The sequence below is a fragment of the Emydura macquarii genome, unplaced genomic scaffold, assembly GCF_026122565.2.
Source record: "Emydura macquarii macquarii isolate MOO-44397 ecotype Brisbane River unplaced genomic scaffold, CSIRO-AGI_Emac_v2 contig_499, whole genome shotgun sequence".
NCBI lineage: Eukaryota > Metazoa > Chordata > Testudines > Chelidae > Emydura > Emydura macquarii.
This window is the reverse complement of record NW_027130636.1, coordinates 8,325,888-8,342,644: the sequence shown is the minus strand read 5'-3', so window position 1 is coordinate 8,342,644 and position 16,757 is coordinate 8,325,888. Positions and strand designations below refer to the sequence as shown.

At 41.9% G+C, this 16,757-nt stretch overlaps 1 protein-coding gene across 4 annotated transcripts in view; it reads left to right on the top strand.

Moving 5' to 3' along the window:
* The window catches only part of GPC1 (glypican 1), a 285,536-nt gene that overhangs the window by 228,334 nt on the left and 40,445 nt on the right, over window positions 1–16,757 (top strand). For all 4 annotated transcript variants that reach the window (XM_067538898.1, XM_067538901.1, XM_067538900.1 and 1 more), the window contains exon 3: window positions 5,319–5,710. In XM_067538898.1, coding sequence (XP_067394999.1) covers window positions 5,319–5,710 — 392 coding nt within the window. The remainder of the gene's footprint in view (window positions 1–5,318; window positions 5,711–16,757) is intronic.

Sequence of the window (16,757 nt, the reverse complement as noted above, 5' to 3'; positions counted from 1 at the left end):
AGGATGCAGAAACAGTGATAATGTTATGACAATGGTGATAAAATCCTCATTTGCTACCATTTAATTATTAAAGGAGAAAAATACAGAATAAACAGCTTCCAGAGAATCACCAGGACTGAGACGACACACCTAGGCCTGTCCAGCATTTGCCTGACCTCAGGAATGATGGCTTCTCTCCATAGACCTCTCTTTTGCCATAAGAGCAAACAAAGGAGAAGTTAAGATCTTTCAGAGGGAGCATGCCACAAGGATAAGGAAGTAGCTGGATTGCTATTCATCTTGATAAGCAATTCAAGGTGAGTGTATTTGATAAACTGTGTGTTAGGACAACTGGTGCTTTAGGCACTTCCACTACTCATTAAAATGAGATCTTCAGCTAAGCACTTGCTAATGGGATCAGCATCTGATTTTTCTCCATGTCAAGGACCTTCTGTTACAAGGCACTTTTATAGATGGCTTGGGTGTCTGCAAGGACTCTTTGGCAGCATGTCGGCTGCACACATGTGTTGATAGAATATCTTTCAAGAAAGGAATAGATTTTAATCTGGTGAGATGAACAAGGGTATAAAATTAATAATTAAAACAATTTTTTTTTTAATTTTCAAATATTTAATGATGATAATGGCCTGGGGGTCTTTTGCCTTCCTCTGCAAAGGCATGGGTCACGGGGCAGGACTAAACTAGTGTAAATGGTGGATTCTCTGTAACTTGTCTTTATATCAAAATTTGAAGATTTCAGTAACTCAGCCAGAGGTTAGGGGCTTATTACAGGAGCAGGTGGGTGAGGTTCTGAGGCCTGCATTGTGCAGAGGTCAGACTAGATATTCATGATGGTCCCTTCTGACCTTAAAGTCTATGAGTCTTATAGTATCCAGATAAATGTGGATCATATAAAACTAGGCTGGAAATTTTTAGTAGTGACCACTGATTTGGAAATGATTCTGTTTTGGGTGCCCATCTTGAGACATTAAGGCTTTGTGCTGAGTACCCACAGCTCCAGTTTAAGTCAATGGGAGCAGCAGATGCTTAGTGCCTCTACTTGGTGGCCCCAGATACAGAGTCACTTACACTCAGTAGCCAGGTTTGAAAAATGTGGCCGCTAATAAATATTTGAACATAACTGATAGCCTTTGCTGAGGCCAGGCCAAACTTAGAGTGGCCAGATAGCTTAATTCCCTGGGAATGTCCCAATTTTGCATGAGTGTCACAGGCAATTATATTGAAATTGTGTTACTTTCCAGTTTCAGTATAGCTGGCTGGCTGGCTAGCAACTGGCCCCATCGTGATCCCCAGACCCATCTGTGTCTGATCTTAGTCTTGGCACTGCACTGCCTCATTCAATTGTTGTAGGAGGAGCCCGCGGCACTCCACAGTCCCTAGCCGTCTGGGTTTTGGAGCTCTGCAAATTCCACTGTATGCTACATCATGGATTTCAGTGGGCAAACCGGTATGCGGCACAGCTACAGCTGAGCTCCAAGGTTATTTTTAAAGAGGAAAAGGAGCACCAGGATTCAAAGTGAGAGCAAGATGGAGACTGCACCAAGACAGCCCAGGGGAGCACTTGGTGGGCAAAGGAAGGAATTAAGGCCATAAGCAGCTGATCCTCATCACAAGCAGTCTCATCTCAAATTTACAGCTGCCCTCCCACGCTACTCCCTAAATGACCAGAGAGACCTCCTCTCCAGAGGCTGAAGTCTTTCTGCACCAACCACCCAGGGCAATATTTTTTTTAAAAGTAAAATATTTAAAACATCTGCCCTCCCTCTCTAGGATTTAAATATCTCGAGTGCTGCTAGACAGAGATGTCTAGTGGACAGAGCACAAGATTTTAACCCAGAAATACCTGAGTTTTGATCCTAGCTGTGCCACTCACTTCCTATGTGATCTTGAGCAAGTCACATAGGACATGCCTCACTCATCTGCCTCACTTTCCCTATCTGTAACATGGGTGTGTTGATACTTATTTCCTTACCTCACAGGGGTGAAGATGCTAAATTCATAAGAGTTTGTAATGTTCTCGGATACTATGGTGATGACAGTGATCGAGTGTGATAATACCTCCCTCAGAGAGCACCAGCTTGTATTAGTGCATGCCTTACCACTCTTATTTCTTCACCTTCTTGAGCATAATTTCACTGTCTCTCCCATCAGATGCACAGGGGAGATTTAGGCAGAATAGAAGTAGCAGTTGGTAGCAGAATCAGGATCAGAACTTGGTACTTCGTGGGCCCCAGTCTTGTTCTTTGTTCACTAGACATGCTGCCTCTCAAAACTCTGTTATTTAAACTCTGGGAAGGAAGCTCAGGTATTTTAAAAAAACATTCTTCCTGATTACATATAGCAGAGCTGTCATCTTCCTGCCTGTTATCTCCACACACTCTCCTGTGTCCTGTATTTTTTTCACAGGTAGTTATTTCTAGCCTGTGCTAAGGTGCCCATTAGTCAACTACACTTGGAGGCCTAATTACCAATGCCCCTGAGTTCTCTGGACTTTGCAATATTTCTTCCTGTCACAGCTACTGCACACAGAACACTAATGAATACCAGATGACCAGTGATCTCTGTGTGTGTTCGTTCCACCAGAGGGTTGGATTACTTTGTAATCTACAGTTCTACAGTTGTAGTCCCTCCTTATATATGACTTGTGCCACATATATACTCAATTTACACATTCTTTATAGAGAGAAATCTCTGACTGCAGTTCTCTGTCACCTATCCACCCCCACAGGTCACAGAACACAAGAAACTCATCAAGCTATGTGACCTGAAGCACAGCTGGGACACTTGTTAGGCAGTAGAAACAGAAAACAAGCAGAGGAAGGATAGATAGGAAACCAGCCTAAATCACACAGGTATCATGGGTTTACCAAAGAAAAACTTTCCATTAAAGCCACTTGGAGAGGATCACCAAGCCATTACGTCTTGGGTTTGTGAGGGGAGAAGTGGAGATATAACCAGCTGGTTAAGGTAAAGTACCATCATGAACAAGTGCACTCTGTGACAAGTAAGGGTTGAGTCCCATTCAGTCACATTGGCACACATCACCATGCCATGTGACTTGAACATGCTACATTGTACTGTGACCTTGTTAGATCTCCCAAGATAAGCAGTGTCCAGCCTGGTCAGTAGCTGGATGGAATGGGAAACTTCTAAGCAGAAAACAAAGTGGTGTTGACAATTCTGGAGGTGGCAATCTTCCCTCTCATGACCACTCAATCACTGCTGCGGCGTGGTGCTAGGAGAAGGTGGTTGGTGGTGGAGGTTCAATCTTTTGAATGAAATGCAAAATTGAAGTCTGGAGACTCTTTAAGTGACTGATGATCCCATCTCACCTGGAAATGACAAGGGTGCTAGCTCTGGTGCCCCACTCAGATTCTCAAAGGAGTAATTGCAGTACACTCTCTTCACCTACATTTTCCCGTTGCCTGAACTGGATATAGTCTTCATTTTCTGGAGTGTCCTCATGACATTTAATGGCTGCCCTAAATGGTAGGGTACAGCTGGAAGGGACCTCGAAAGGTCATCTGATCCATTCTCCTGCGCTGAGACACGACCAAGTAAACCTAGACCATCCCTAACAGGTGTTTGTCTAACCTGTTCTTAAAAACCTCCAGTTATGGGGATTTCACAATCTCCCTTGGAAGTCTATTCTAGATCTTATAGTTAGAAAGCTTTTCCTAATATAATTAATGTCAATAATTTGTTAAAAGAAAACTTTTAGTTCTTTCAATCTTTAACACTGTATTAATTTTTTCCCTCAATGGATTAAAAAATTCCTGAAATTGATGGTGGCTGAAATCTATTACCAAATCTTCCTAGAGTCATGTGTTTATAGAATGTCCTACTTCCAGTTTTGCCTATTTGCCTGACAATTGTGTGGCTGTCTAGTATAGCTAACTTCACTTAAATGTACAGCCCTGCTTTCTGTGCATTAATGAAAAAAATATCATTTTTTTTAAGTCTTCTGGAAATGAGTGAGAGTTTATGCAGTAGGTATGGATACGATTTTGTCACGGTAAAATTAGGCAAAATTAATGGTAGAGCCGTAGTAAAAATGTACAAAATCAGGATATGGTCAAGGCAGGGCTGAAGCCAGAGCCCCACCACATGGGGACATCTATTAAAGTCATGAAATCCATGATGTCTATGACCAAATCATATCCTTAGCAACAGTTTACTTTTTGAGGCTCAAATGCTGATGGCTTTACTCACTTGGATGGTCAACATTAAAGTTATTGCTCATGTGAGCGCATGCTTAAATGCTTTGCTAATAAGGAGTGGATTACTCATGTGCTTAAAGTTAAGTCCTTGTTTAAGTACTTTGCTGTTTGGGGCCTTAATGTTTAGTATCCTACAAATTCTTTAAAAGAAAATACTATCTCAGCTTTAACTGCAGAAGCACTATGGCAGTACAATTTGAAAGAAATATAAAATTAGCTGTCATTTGTTACTAATGAGATCAGGGATAATACGGTAGTATAATTTCTGCTTTGCAGCCTTTATTGAATACAAATGTTTTATACTGTATCAACCACTTGTCTTGAATCTCTCAAACTATAGGCAAGCATTCAGGTTTCAAGAATTGTTTGGACAATTTTGTGTGTGCACGTGTGTGAGTTAATTCTGGTGCATTCTCTGAAACAGGATTGTTAACTTGTGCATATGAGTTCTTGTCATGCAATGACAGCATCGAAGAGGAGCTCTTAGCATCTTCCATCCTGGCAGCCCTTTGTCAGACTGATTTAAACAGCAATTTACGTACATTACCCAGAGCAATTAAACAGACAGAAATAGGATTACTGAAATTTCGATTTGCTATAACCATTCATTGCTGCTGTAGGACTTCTTTGTATGATTATGGGCACTTCAATGTGTATCCCACTGGTCATTAACTTCTGCCCTGGCTGGATTGATTGGGTTCTTGGCCGTGCACTAACCATGGAGAAATGTGACTCTGAAAGCCTAGTATGAGAACACTGCACGCGGCCCAGCAGATTTTAGGGACATACAACTGGAGGAGGAGCTTGCCCTTGATGTTTTTTCTAGATGTTGATGGAGGGGAGGAGCAAGGTGGTGGCAGACCACTCTTATGTGCCAGTTGTGGCGCATACCTTCCTCTGTCCTTTTAGCAACAGATCAAGACCTAAAATGGTGGGTGGGAGAGGAGATCAATCAGAAGATAAGTGGAAAGGCTGTCCTTGGATCCTCTTTCTCAGCCTACTGGGTGGTGCTACCAAGTAGGTGTCTTTAGATTGGCCTAGTAGAGATTTCTAGTTCTTCAGCTGATCGGTCACCGTCCCTTTTTCCTCTTTTTGCAGGTTATTTCCAGGATTTATTGAACAAGTCAGAGAAGGCCCTCTATGACACTTTTCCTAGCTTGTATGGAGAGCTGTACAGTCAGAACATCAAGCTCTTCAAGGACTTGTACAGCGAGCTACGACGCTATTACCGGGGCTCCAACATCAACCTGGAAGAGGCCCTCAATGAGTTCTGGACACGCCTGCTGGAGCGCCTGTTCAAGCTGATGAATCCCCAGTACCACATCACTGACGAGTACCTGGACTGCATGGTGAAACACGCTGAGCAGCACAAACCCTTTGGAGAAGTTCCAAGGGACCTGAAGCTGAAGGCAACTAGAGCCTTCATCGCAGTGCGCTCCTATGTACAGGGGCTTAGCGTGGGCAATGACGTTATCAAAAAAGTGTCTCAGGTAGGTCATGAGACAAATCTCCTCTGTATCCACCCTGACATCCTTCCCCCACCTAAAATTTCCAGGACCCTATTTACTACTAATTAGCACTGGGTTGTTATGCTGTTTTTTTTAAACCTTCATCATTAGGCAGGCAGGATTGTTGATAATGAACATCTTTCACTTATATAAACAATTGTCTGAGGGTCATCTGCCAAATAGCAAACTGGGGCTGTTATAAACACTGACAGAGTAGGAGAATGGAGGTGCAACTCACCACAAATCAAACTTTACATCAGTTTAACCTATGTGGCATGATGCCCGGGAAACGTTAGTCATCCAGACTGTATAGTTGTTTGGTTGCTTGTGTATATTCCCAGTGCTTTCCTGGCAAGGATATCGCCATGCCTTTAAATCACATCATGTTATTTTCCTCCTTGATGGTGATATGATGTGAGGCATGGGAAACTGACTTGCAAAGAACATGCTGTGGGAATGCGTGCAAGAGATGCATTTCAGTGGTGGATGATTCTTATGTCTGTTTATATATTTATATATAAACAGTATATATTTATACAGCATGTGTACAGAGAGGCTGAGTTTGTAAAGTGCATTGGGATCTTTGGGGATGAAAGGTGCTCTATACATTTAAAGTAATGCTATTGATATGATGGTTTTGTATGATAAAATCATACGCATCCTCTGGTACAAGAGGAACCTTTCAGAGCAGGAGGGAGGCTATCATATTCATACAAAGTATTCGAGCTTTTTACAGAAGTCATGAGATGTAGTTGTTCCATGGTCTACCGATGAAAACTGGAAAATCCATTTTATAAAATTACTTGCATACTTCATGTGGAGATAGCAATTGGCAGGGATAAGGATCAGGGTGTGACTAAACTAAAAATGTAAAAATTGAAATACCAATTAATTTCCTGGAAAGAAAATGCTAGGTAGAGGACAGCATTATTTGATATGACGAGTCCAGACTTAGATCTCAGAGAGACACATTAATGTGCTAACAGTGACAAACGCTTTCATTTATCAATGAAGTACTATAAAACTCTTCAGCTACACAAAAGCCTTTGTACATCTTATTAACATCACACTCTCATGGCACTTACAACAGATAAAAGAAGAAAATGGTATATGTTAATAGAGAGCAAAGTAAAATACTTTTTCATAAATCCTTTGAATTGCTGAGAGTTTCAGCTCTGTGCACCTGAATCTAACATTAGTCCTGGTTAGATGGGTCTGAGGGAATAAGGTGAGTGGCTGACAAGTTTTCTCTTTCCTTTTCCTTGTCCCTAGAGTTTCCCTTTTCTCTTTTCCTTGCATAGACGCAGTCGTAGCTGCTCATAAATTGATTCATTTTCAGCACCAGTGGTTTTTTAAATGGAATATCATTTTGTGTTATAGTGATATATTTTGGTTTTTACCCACTTTCATATGTACAGTGTGGATTTTAAAGTCTTAGTGTTTAATTCTACTGCAATGCTTCTGAGTTTTCTTAATAATTTCAGCAGCACTTTTTCAAACAAGGTACAGATAAACTGTGTGGAAAATGACCCTCTTGATGGGACAAATCTGATCAGCTGATAAAAACATGAACTTATGGAGAAGGTACTTCCTCTTCCTTCTCTCTCCATTCCTTCTCCAGATCTAAATGCCTTCTGCTTGGATGACTTGTCCTTCAAAACAAAACTCATCGAACCCACTCATTTTTTTTTAAAGATGATGATGATTGATGATTTTATAAACAGCATCCATATGAAACTTATAAAACTGGCCTGGTTTGCTGAATAGATCAAAAACCTCAGCAAAATCACCCCCAGTGTTCAGTTTGTAATTAAATCCGCAAATAGGCAGGTTTCACCTGTTTTTTCCAGAATTTTCTTCATAGTTCTAGTAGAACCACTGAATGGAACAGGTAGTGTGGAGACTAAACTGCTGAGGAGTAAATTTTACTTCACAAATGTCTTGGTAATTAGCAGTCATGTAGAGAACATAGGGCCTGTTCCACCACTGCCTTTCACCTTGCATGGACATTTACACCTGTGTTCAGTCGATATAAAATGCAACCGCTCAGATTTTAGTAGCGTTTTGCACTCTCTTGCACAGGAGTAAATGACTGCATAAGGGATAATGTATTTGAGAATCTGGTCCATAAAACTGTACACAATCATCAATACTTTTTATCAGAGCATAGATGTGATTTTTTTTTAATGACTTGCTGATAGGGTGCAAGTTTAACCTGAAAATTACTTGATTCTTTCAATTTATTCCCAAGGTGATCTGTTGGATTCCCCCATTAACCAAAAGGAAAGAGGCTTTTAGAGTACCCCCTTAATTCTGAACAAGTTCTTCAACCATTTGATATGACAAATGTTTTATGTTGCTTTGTTTTTAATATGTTGTAGGAAGGAGGGTTGTGGAGGTGGTGGTGATGATGAAAACCTTCTTTCAGCCAGGAACTTTCTTTAAAAATAACTTTTGAGCTGAAATTTCATGCTCAGACCAGTTATGGATGTTTTGCTCAGAAAGTCTAAAGAAAACCCACTGAACCGGTTTGAGTTAGACAAGTATAAAATAATATTGTTTGTACTTTTAAGAAATTGTTTTGATTTTTTTTTTTTACACTCGAACAACAAAAGTTGCTGATTTCTGTTAAACTAAAGCCATCATGTGGCTAGCCCTCACTGAATCATCGTTGTTTAAGTTTGAAAAATAATTGTTAATAAGCAGTGACATTGTAAGTGACCATAAGTATGTTCTAAGTGTGCACAGTGCTTAGTTTTCCTCCATAAGGTGCACATCTAATTAGGTGAACAATAACCACCCAGTGAATAGTAATACTGGAAGGTTTATTTGTATGTATTCTTGGAGCTAGCCGTCTCTCTGACCTTGCAAGCTGCTGCACACGATTGAATATGGCCCCACCTGAAAACTCATTGCAGGATTTAGCTCTGAGATCCTGACCTCTCAGTGACTTTCTTGGTTTTGACCTGTTTTGTCTGTGCTTGCAGTACAAACAAGTGCATATCACCTTTGTGTTCTTCATCCTCATTACAGCTGTTACAAGGCCTTCCCTTAAAATGCAATGCAGACAATGCTGGGGAAAGGATAGTGCTTTACAGACCCAACTCTCTGAGGAGGGGAGAGAGAGTCTGTCTCTGACTCCACGACAGGCAGGATTCTGTGATTTCTAATGACTGCTGCCTCCCGACTTTGCCAAAGTTGCATTTCTTCCCTTGCCACCAGCTGCCAGACCTCATATCATCCCCATACTTCAGCCAGTTCCTGTGCCATTTGTATCCCAGCAGGCACTGTTTGCACCCACTCTAGCTGTGATTGAAAGGTACATGGACAGGTTCTGATGGGATGCAAGTGGAATAGAAGCTGCCAGCTTGGAGTAGGAACTGCATATACCAGAGCGAGTAGACTGTCAGAAATTGGCATAACCATTATTTCTCCTCACACTCACTGTAAATCACCCTTGGTTTGAAGGAATAGTCACCCCGACAAACTGTGAACCAGAGCAATGGGATATGAAGCTTTTCCATTCCTTGGTTATTGGTATAAGCATGACTGCACCTTGATAGTGATAGAAATTTATCATCTGTTCAGCAGCTTCTGCGAAATGATTTTGGAGGTCCCAGTCCATTGGCTAGTAGACCGGGGGGTGCATGTAACATGCACAGCCGATACGCTTGTCAGCAATGTCCACAGATAGACAAAGGACTGATCAGAAGTGAAGACTCTGTGTCAGAGCGAGGGCAGCTTTATATCTGGCCTGGGGATAGAGAACTGGGTTCTGTGTGACGCTCAGTCAAGCACGCTTCCCAAGCATTTCCTTATTTATGGTAAAATGGAGCTTGTACAATATGGGAGAGGTCCCACTTACCCCTGTTAAGACATTACAAATATCTGAAAGCTTGGATGGTAGGTGTGCATTGCAGCAGCCTCTCTGTCGATGAATGTACAGTATTTACTTCTGTTTCAGCTCTTAGCACAAACCTAAGTGTCCATTTAAGTTATAAACTCCATGTGCAAGCCTCCTCCATTGTTTCATTGTCCATTTGAAATAGTAGGTACAGTAATCATTGATAAATAATCCTTCCTGGGGAAGGATGCTCTTGATGCATTCTTTTCATTGCATGCCAGTGCAAAGAGGAGGAATATCTCACTTCTATCTAAGATTCTTTTCTTTCATTATGGGGTTGGCAGCTGCCCCAAAATAGCATTTGCTGGGACACAAAGAGTGCTTCATTTGAACAGGTGAAAGTCTTGTGTTTGGAAGACTTAGGGAGAGGCTGCCAGTTGCTGCTCAGAGGCTCAACACTTGTTCCTAGTGCTTGCCATTCCTGGACTGATGATGTGGGGCTGAGGGGAAATGAATTAAAAACAAACCACAATATGGAAAAATAATGTTGATAATGTGGGGGAAAGGAAGCAAAATTAGGAAGTTAGATTTAAACAAGTAAAATATAAACAGCCGTATGAAAAAGTGTAGAAACTAACAGCAGGGAGATACAGTGCAAGGAAACAGAATATTCCATTGGGGAGTGATGTTTATTATTTGTATTATCATAGTGACTAAGAACTTCAGTCAAAGATCAAGGGCCATTGAGCTAGGTGCTGTACAGACAGGTAACAGAGAAGACCGGTTTTCCCTCAGAGAGCTCACAGTCGGTGTTGGACAGGGTGCAGCTTGCCTGGGGATGAACCAGGATAGGTGAATAGTGTGCGGTGTCCAAAGAGGAATTTGTGAAGGATTTTCTCACACTGCCAGAGTGAACAACAAAAATAGTCTTTCTTTTTCCCAGCTCCCCATTGGCCTTCTCCCCAGAATTCCGAGTTTCCCTGTAGAGACAGGAAAGTCAGCCTTGCCTCAATAGTTTGAATGTTGCCTGTAACCATAAAAGTTACCAGTGAAGGTGATTCCTTCATTGAGCATAGGGTGGCATTGTTGCTCTCATATTATAACATCTAAGAGAGGTCAAAATTTCATTTCCTTACACTGTCTGTTCTCCCATCATGGTTTAGGATTCTTGATAACCTCACTTTTGAGCCAGGTAGAAATACCATCATTTCTTGTTTGTATTGAGGTAGCAACTAGGGACCAGGGCGCTATTGTGCTAGGTGCTGTATGAAAGTCTCTCTCTAGCTCCATCTTTCTCTCTATAACCAGCAACATACACCTGGTTTGAACATTGTGGCATAGCTCTGAGGCAAATTTCTCTCACAGTGCAGTTCTTCTGTTTTCTATTGCCTCACGGTAAAGCCACCCTTGTATTATTTGTATCTGTTATTACATTGCTGTGAAATGTTTGAGAAATAAACCCAAGCAGCCAGCTTGCAGCTTCAAACCAGAGTTCTTGTGTACCTTCTCCCAATGTGTCATCTGCTTCAAATGAGCCAGCCGTTTCCTGAATTTGTGCTGGCAAAACCAAATGTGCAGGCGGGCTGGCTGGCTGACCAGACTGCTGTGCAGCTGCTTGGTGCTTTAAATAACTTATTTCTAGCAGCTCCTGTAGCCACACAGGCACATGTGTGATTAGGTTCTAAATTAGCTGTTACCACTCAGGAAAGAGACCTTGGAGTCACCGTGGATAGTTCGTTAAAGACTTCAGCTCAATTTACAGCTGAAGTCAAAAAGACTTAATGGTATGTTAAGAACTATTGGGAAAGAGAGAGAAAATAAGACAGAAAATATCATAATGCCACTATATAAATCTATGGTATGCCCACACCTTGAATACTCTGTCCAGTTCTGGTCGCCCCATCTCAAAAAAATCTTAAAAGGAACTGGGAAAGATTCAGAGAAGGGCAACAAAGATGATCACAGTTACGGAACAGCTTCCATACAAGGAGAAACTAAAAGGGTTAGGGCAGTTCAGCTTAAAAAAGAGACAGGGACATGGAGGGACATGATAGAGGTTTATAAAATCATGAATGGTGTGGAAAAAGTGAAGAGAGAAGTGTTTATTTATCCTTTCCTACAGTACAGAAACCAGGGATCACCCAATGAAATCAATAGGTAGCAGGTTTAATACAAACAAAAGGAAGTATTTTTATACACAATGCACAATTAACCTGTGGAACTCCTTGCTAGAGGATGTTGTGATGGTAAAAGTATAACTGGGTTTAAAAAAGAACTAGCTAAGTTCATGAAGGATAGGTGCATCAATGGCTAACATGCTCAGGGCAACCCTAAACCTCTGCTTGCCAGAAACTGGAAGGGGAAGTCAGGAGTGGATCGCTCCATCTGCCCTGTTCTGTAGCTCCCCTGAAGATCTGATACTGGCCACTATCAGAGACTGGCTGCTCGGCCAGGTGGACCATTGATCTGACCAGTATAGTTGTTTTTATGAGTGTAAAACATGAGCACAGGCTACCCTGCTGTTCTGTCCCAGGGCTGCCTATTACATAAAGCCTCCAGCAGTTTTAGAGCCCATTTGTAATCTCTCCCATCAAAAAGTCCTGACTCCCCTCTTTAAAAGCAGGTGTTTCACTTTCTAGAACAACTGAGGTGAAATTTCCCACAAACATTCAGCAAGGTACAGTATCTATAGAACATGGCAGCAAGTGACGTTTCAGTTCTCTGTGGCCACTATTGCAGATCCCAGCACATAAAGCCCAGGCTGTCCTGTTGTATTTATCTGTTGGTATTTAAAGGCAGGGCTTGAATGGTTTGGCTGTACTGGGGGATGATTAGCCCTTAAGGATCGGATACACCTCCATGGCATCACTTCCATTCCAGGCCCTTGCAGATGGCCCTATGAGGTCTGCGCTCCTCAGATAACAGGCAAAGGATGGTGGTGAGAGATACAAGCGCTTCATCTCTTGTCAGTAGCAGGAAAACTGCAAAAGTTAATGCCAAGTTTTATTATTTCATATTTCACGGGTCCTCCTTGTGCTATGGAAACTCCCTATCTTGTGGGTGTTTGGCAAAGCTAAACTGGCTGCATTGCAAAGTGATGACACGTCTGCCCCGCAGAAGAGCTAGAAGGGTTAATCCTTGGAGAGTGGATGATGATAGCAGGCGAACCGTGTCAGGGAAGGTGCTGGCTGCTTTATCCCCATGCTCTAGAAAAGAGCTGCAGGATGCTGGTGGTTCTTTGCCAGTCATTTCCCAATACTCTTGATGTTCTCTTGCCAGACATATGCCAGGAATTAGCTCTGCTATAAGGTTTGTATTTGTTTTCACCATTTTTTTCCATCTTTTTTTTAACGTCTCTTTTTTCACATATATTGATTTAGATTGTGAACACCTAAGGACAAAAACCTGCCAGTTTTTTAAAAGGCAAAATACCATACACGCCAGTGGCATTCTATAAATAATCCGAATATTGTAGATAAACATGAATGGATGTCTCATATCTTCGCCTCATGGTAGAAAATCAATGACTCTCTTTTTCAGAAGATCTGAGATTCTACCGGCTTGAGTTAACTGCACCAGAGTCATAGAAAATAATAGAGAAATGCAAATGTCACATGGTTAAGTGGTTTTGATTATCTGCTCCTTTTGTAGGAAGAGGTGGAATCAACATAGCTCTACTCTTAAATATGGAAAGGTGGAGGAAGTTGATTGGCTGAAGTGACGGGGAGATGGAGCCAGTGGAAAGTTGGTTCAAACTGAAACTCATTAAGGGCCTTTTCAAAATGTTGATTGTGGGTAACTGAACCTGTGATTCATTCAGCTCTATTTTAATGGCATTTTAAATAAAACCCAGTTGTTTTGTTGTATTGAACAGCACAGTGACTGTTCCGTGTTCTTCTCCAAGCCAACATGAGTTTTCATGCTATAGTGTGTTTACACCCAATAATAATTCTCACTTTTTAACTTTAACCTGTTGGCTCTGTGATTTTTTTTTTAAAGTTCTTCTGCAAGGAACAAGTTTGAGCGCAGTAGACACCGAAGTCCTTTCTTTTTCCACAAAACATGTATTGCCTGGGCAGCAGTAATGCAAGTTTTCTACGCTGCTGATGAAACTCAACATTACGATTACCTGAAATATTGCTGAGATTCTCTGCTTAGTTTCTGATCTTTGAAAGATATTTTGAAAACATGGTTCATGTCTTTTCAGTCTTTTGAATAATGCGCTTGATAATGCTTACAGCTCACTCACGGTGTTCTCATGGGCTCATTACAACATGTTTGTGTGAAGAAGATGCAAAATGATGACTCAGATGATTACACAGAGCAGCAGGCTTTAGAAGCATTCTATTTCTGTGAGCTTGGCAGCTGTTTCTTCTAGAATTTTAATCTGAAAGGGTGGGAACGTTTTGGCTTATTTAATAGATACCAAGATGCTAATTACTGAAGGGAAAGACTGGCATAGACTTGTACAAAGCAATGGCTGACAGTGTGCCTTCCAGATCTGGCCACTGATTCATCTTGTGAGCTTGGATGTGTCACATTATGGCCTCATTTTCAAAGGCGGAGAATACCTGCTATTTCCACTCATTTTAATGGGAGATTGGGTGCTCGTTATCTTTGTGCAGAGATATGTAGCCTGGCTTTTAGTTTCCCCGTTTGCAAGATGTGGATAATGGTACATAGCCCCTTTTGTAAAGTGCTTTGAGATCCTTGCATGAAGAGTTCTAGGTAAATACCAAGTGGTGTTACAACAACGAAGCTGTCACAGCTGTCATTGCCATGCTTCGGTACCTCCAAACATGGAATTGGTCACCTCCCTGGTAGAAGAATGAACATGTGTCTACTCTCCCCAAGTTTAAGGTAGCAGGGTGTCGAGAAAATGGGAGATGCTTTCTAACTTTTAACAAAGTCCCCAGTCCACCCATTCGTTTCCCCAGGTACTCAGCGGGTTTCCCCACAGCAGGCATGTGAGGAAATTGTTCTCTTACTTGGCCTGATTTTGCTGTTGCTGTTTCTGTCCCTGACAACCTTGTTCTAACGGTACAAGTTCATATGCCTGGATTGTGAATAATCAGAGTGGGTCTATCTGAACCCCAGCCTGTGTTCTTCACCGTTTCCTGACTCATCCAACCAGGCTCATTCATTGAAAAGCTTGCCTCCTTTCTCTGAAACGTTGCCCCTGTATATGTTTTCCACAACTCAAAATCCCCCTAATTCCTTAATGCTGTGTCTCCATTTGTACCCACTGCCTTATGAGTGCATAGAACTAAGTAGGGTGGACACAGTGCTAGTAAGAGGTGCTATGTATTGCACAGTTGTGCCTTTCTCCTTGTATACAGTAGCCAAGTGACCTTTGCATTGGTGCACCTTGGTGTCTCCTATTCTCTGACTGTGGCACTGTGACGTCCTTCCCCCCCCCCCCCCCCCCGCAAACTGGACTGGTGTGTAGCTGTGTTACCTGAATTCCTCACTCCTGGGCCCTGACTCACCCCGCTTTTCTGTGTGAACCACCCACTCCTGGGTCAGCCATGCCCAGTCTCCTGCGTCCCTGACCTAGTGAAGGAGCACTTCTAGCCAACCACTCATGGGATAGACACCTACCAAACACCCCCAGTCCCAGATGCAACCCCAGGAACTGCTGTCTTGCAGGGTTCAGTACTGTACACTGCACCCCAAAAGCTCATTTACATTTGTCTGTCAATTTATCAAAGAAATTGATATGCACCAGCTCTGTCACTCTAAGTGAGGTCTCTGCACACATTCAATCCACATGCATTGTTTTAGATAAAACAATCAAATAAATGTATTGACTACAACAAGATTTTAAGTGATTCTAAATCAGATTAATATAAATCAAGGGATTAATAATAAGTCAAGGAGTTGGTCACAATTAACTAAAAGATAACTCGCATCCTAACTAAGATTAATATTTCAGTAGATTCGCAGTCTGTGAAGATAGCTTACCCACAGCTGATTGCGATGCCTCTTGCAACCAGGCCCCCCCTCCCTGTGGGTACTTGCCAGTCCTTGATGTCACTTGGGAGAGAGATTCCAGGGGAGAGCCCTGAGACAAAGACGCCTCAGCTTTTAACAAGTTTCCGCAACACCCCCTGGGGTCAGAGGATCGGCCCTGTCTGACAATGAGCCAAAGTGCTCACAGGTGCTTAGGCCAGTCCATTGTTCCTGTGTGCATGCCTCTGCTGGGCATGGAAACACAGCTTTGTGTTTGTCTGCATCTATTCAAACCATGTGAGACACACATTTGGGGATCTGACATAGCACAGTTTCATATCTGTACATATGTATGACGTTGCAGGTAACATGCGACCATAACAATAATGTTCAGTATGCTATGAGCACTCCAAAAACATCTTACATGACATATTTTGCATTAGACAATACACAGTTACTCTATAAGGGTGAACATGAATCACAAATCACACTATAAGGGTGACATGGTGTACAGCGTGTCACAGGCACACAATAGTTTAGTCTCCTGAGGCCTGTAATGCTTTGGTCTAATTCTGGTTGTTGGCTTGGTGTGAAGATAGTGTTTAGTCTGAGTGTCTGTATGTCACAGACCACTAGATGATATGGTGGTCCTTTATGGCCTTAAATGCTATGACTTTGCCATGTCCCCTTTCCCAGAGGGGATGAAAAAGTGTGTTACTTTAAAGTAGAGGGTTTTCAGTAGAAGGGCTGCTGATGTTCAGGCACCATCCCTTTATTTGAAGTTGTCCACCTTCTAGTGATTTTTTAAAAAAAAATCTGTTTAAAAATTGTACTGCACAGGAGTCAATCTTATGTTCCACTGCAGAGTCTTCTAGGTACAGATACTAATAATAGCCTTCTCTATCCCTCTCTAAAATATGATCACACTAGTAATCTAGGATATAAGCGTACACGTGATCTAGAAAGCGTGCCTCAAAGCTCCCGATCTTCCAAAGCAAGGCTTTGTTTTCAATTCCAGGCATTAGTCCAGCTGTTGCTGATCTAGGCTGTGCTGGTGCTGGTCTGGGCTGAATTGGCTTTTCAGAGGCAGGTAGTCCTTGCTTGAAGGGAAGAAGAGGAGGAAAAGAAAATTCAACTCATATGAGACTGTTAGTAAAGAATATTGTTATTTACATTTGCTACATTTATAGATATTTTATATTCACACCACCTTTACAGAGAAAAGGAGAGCAG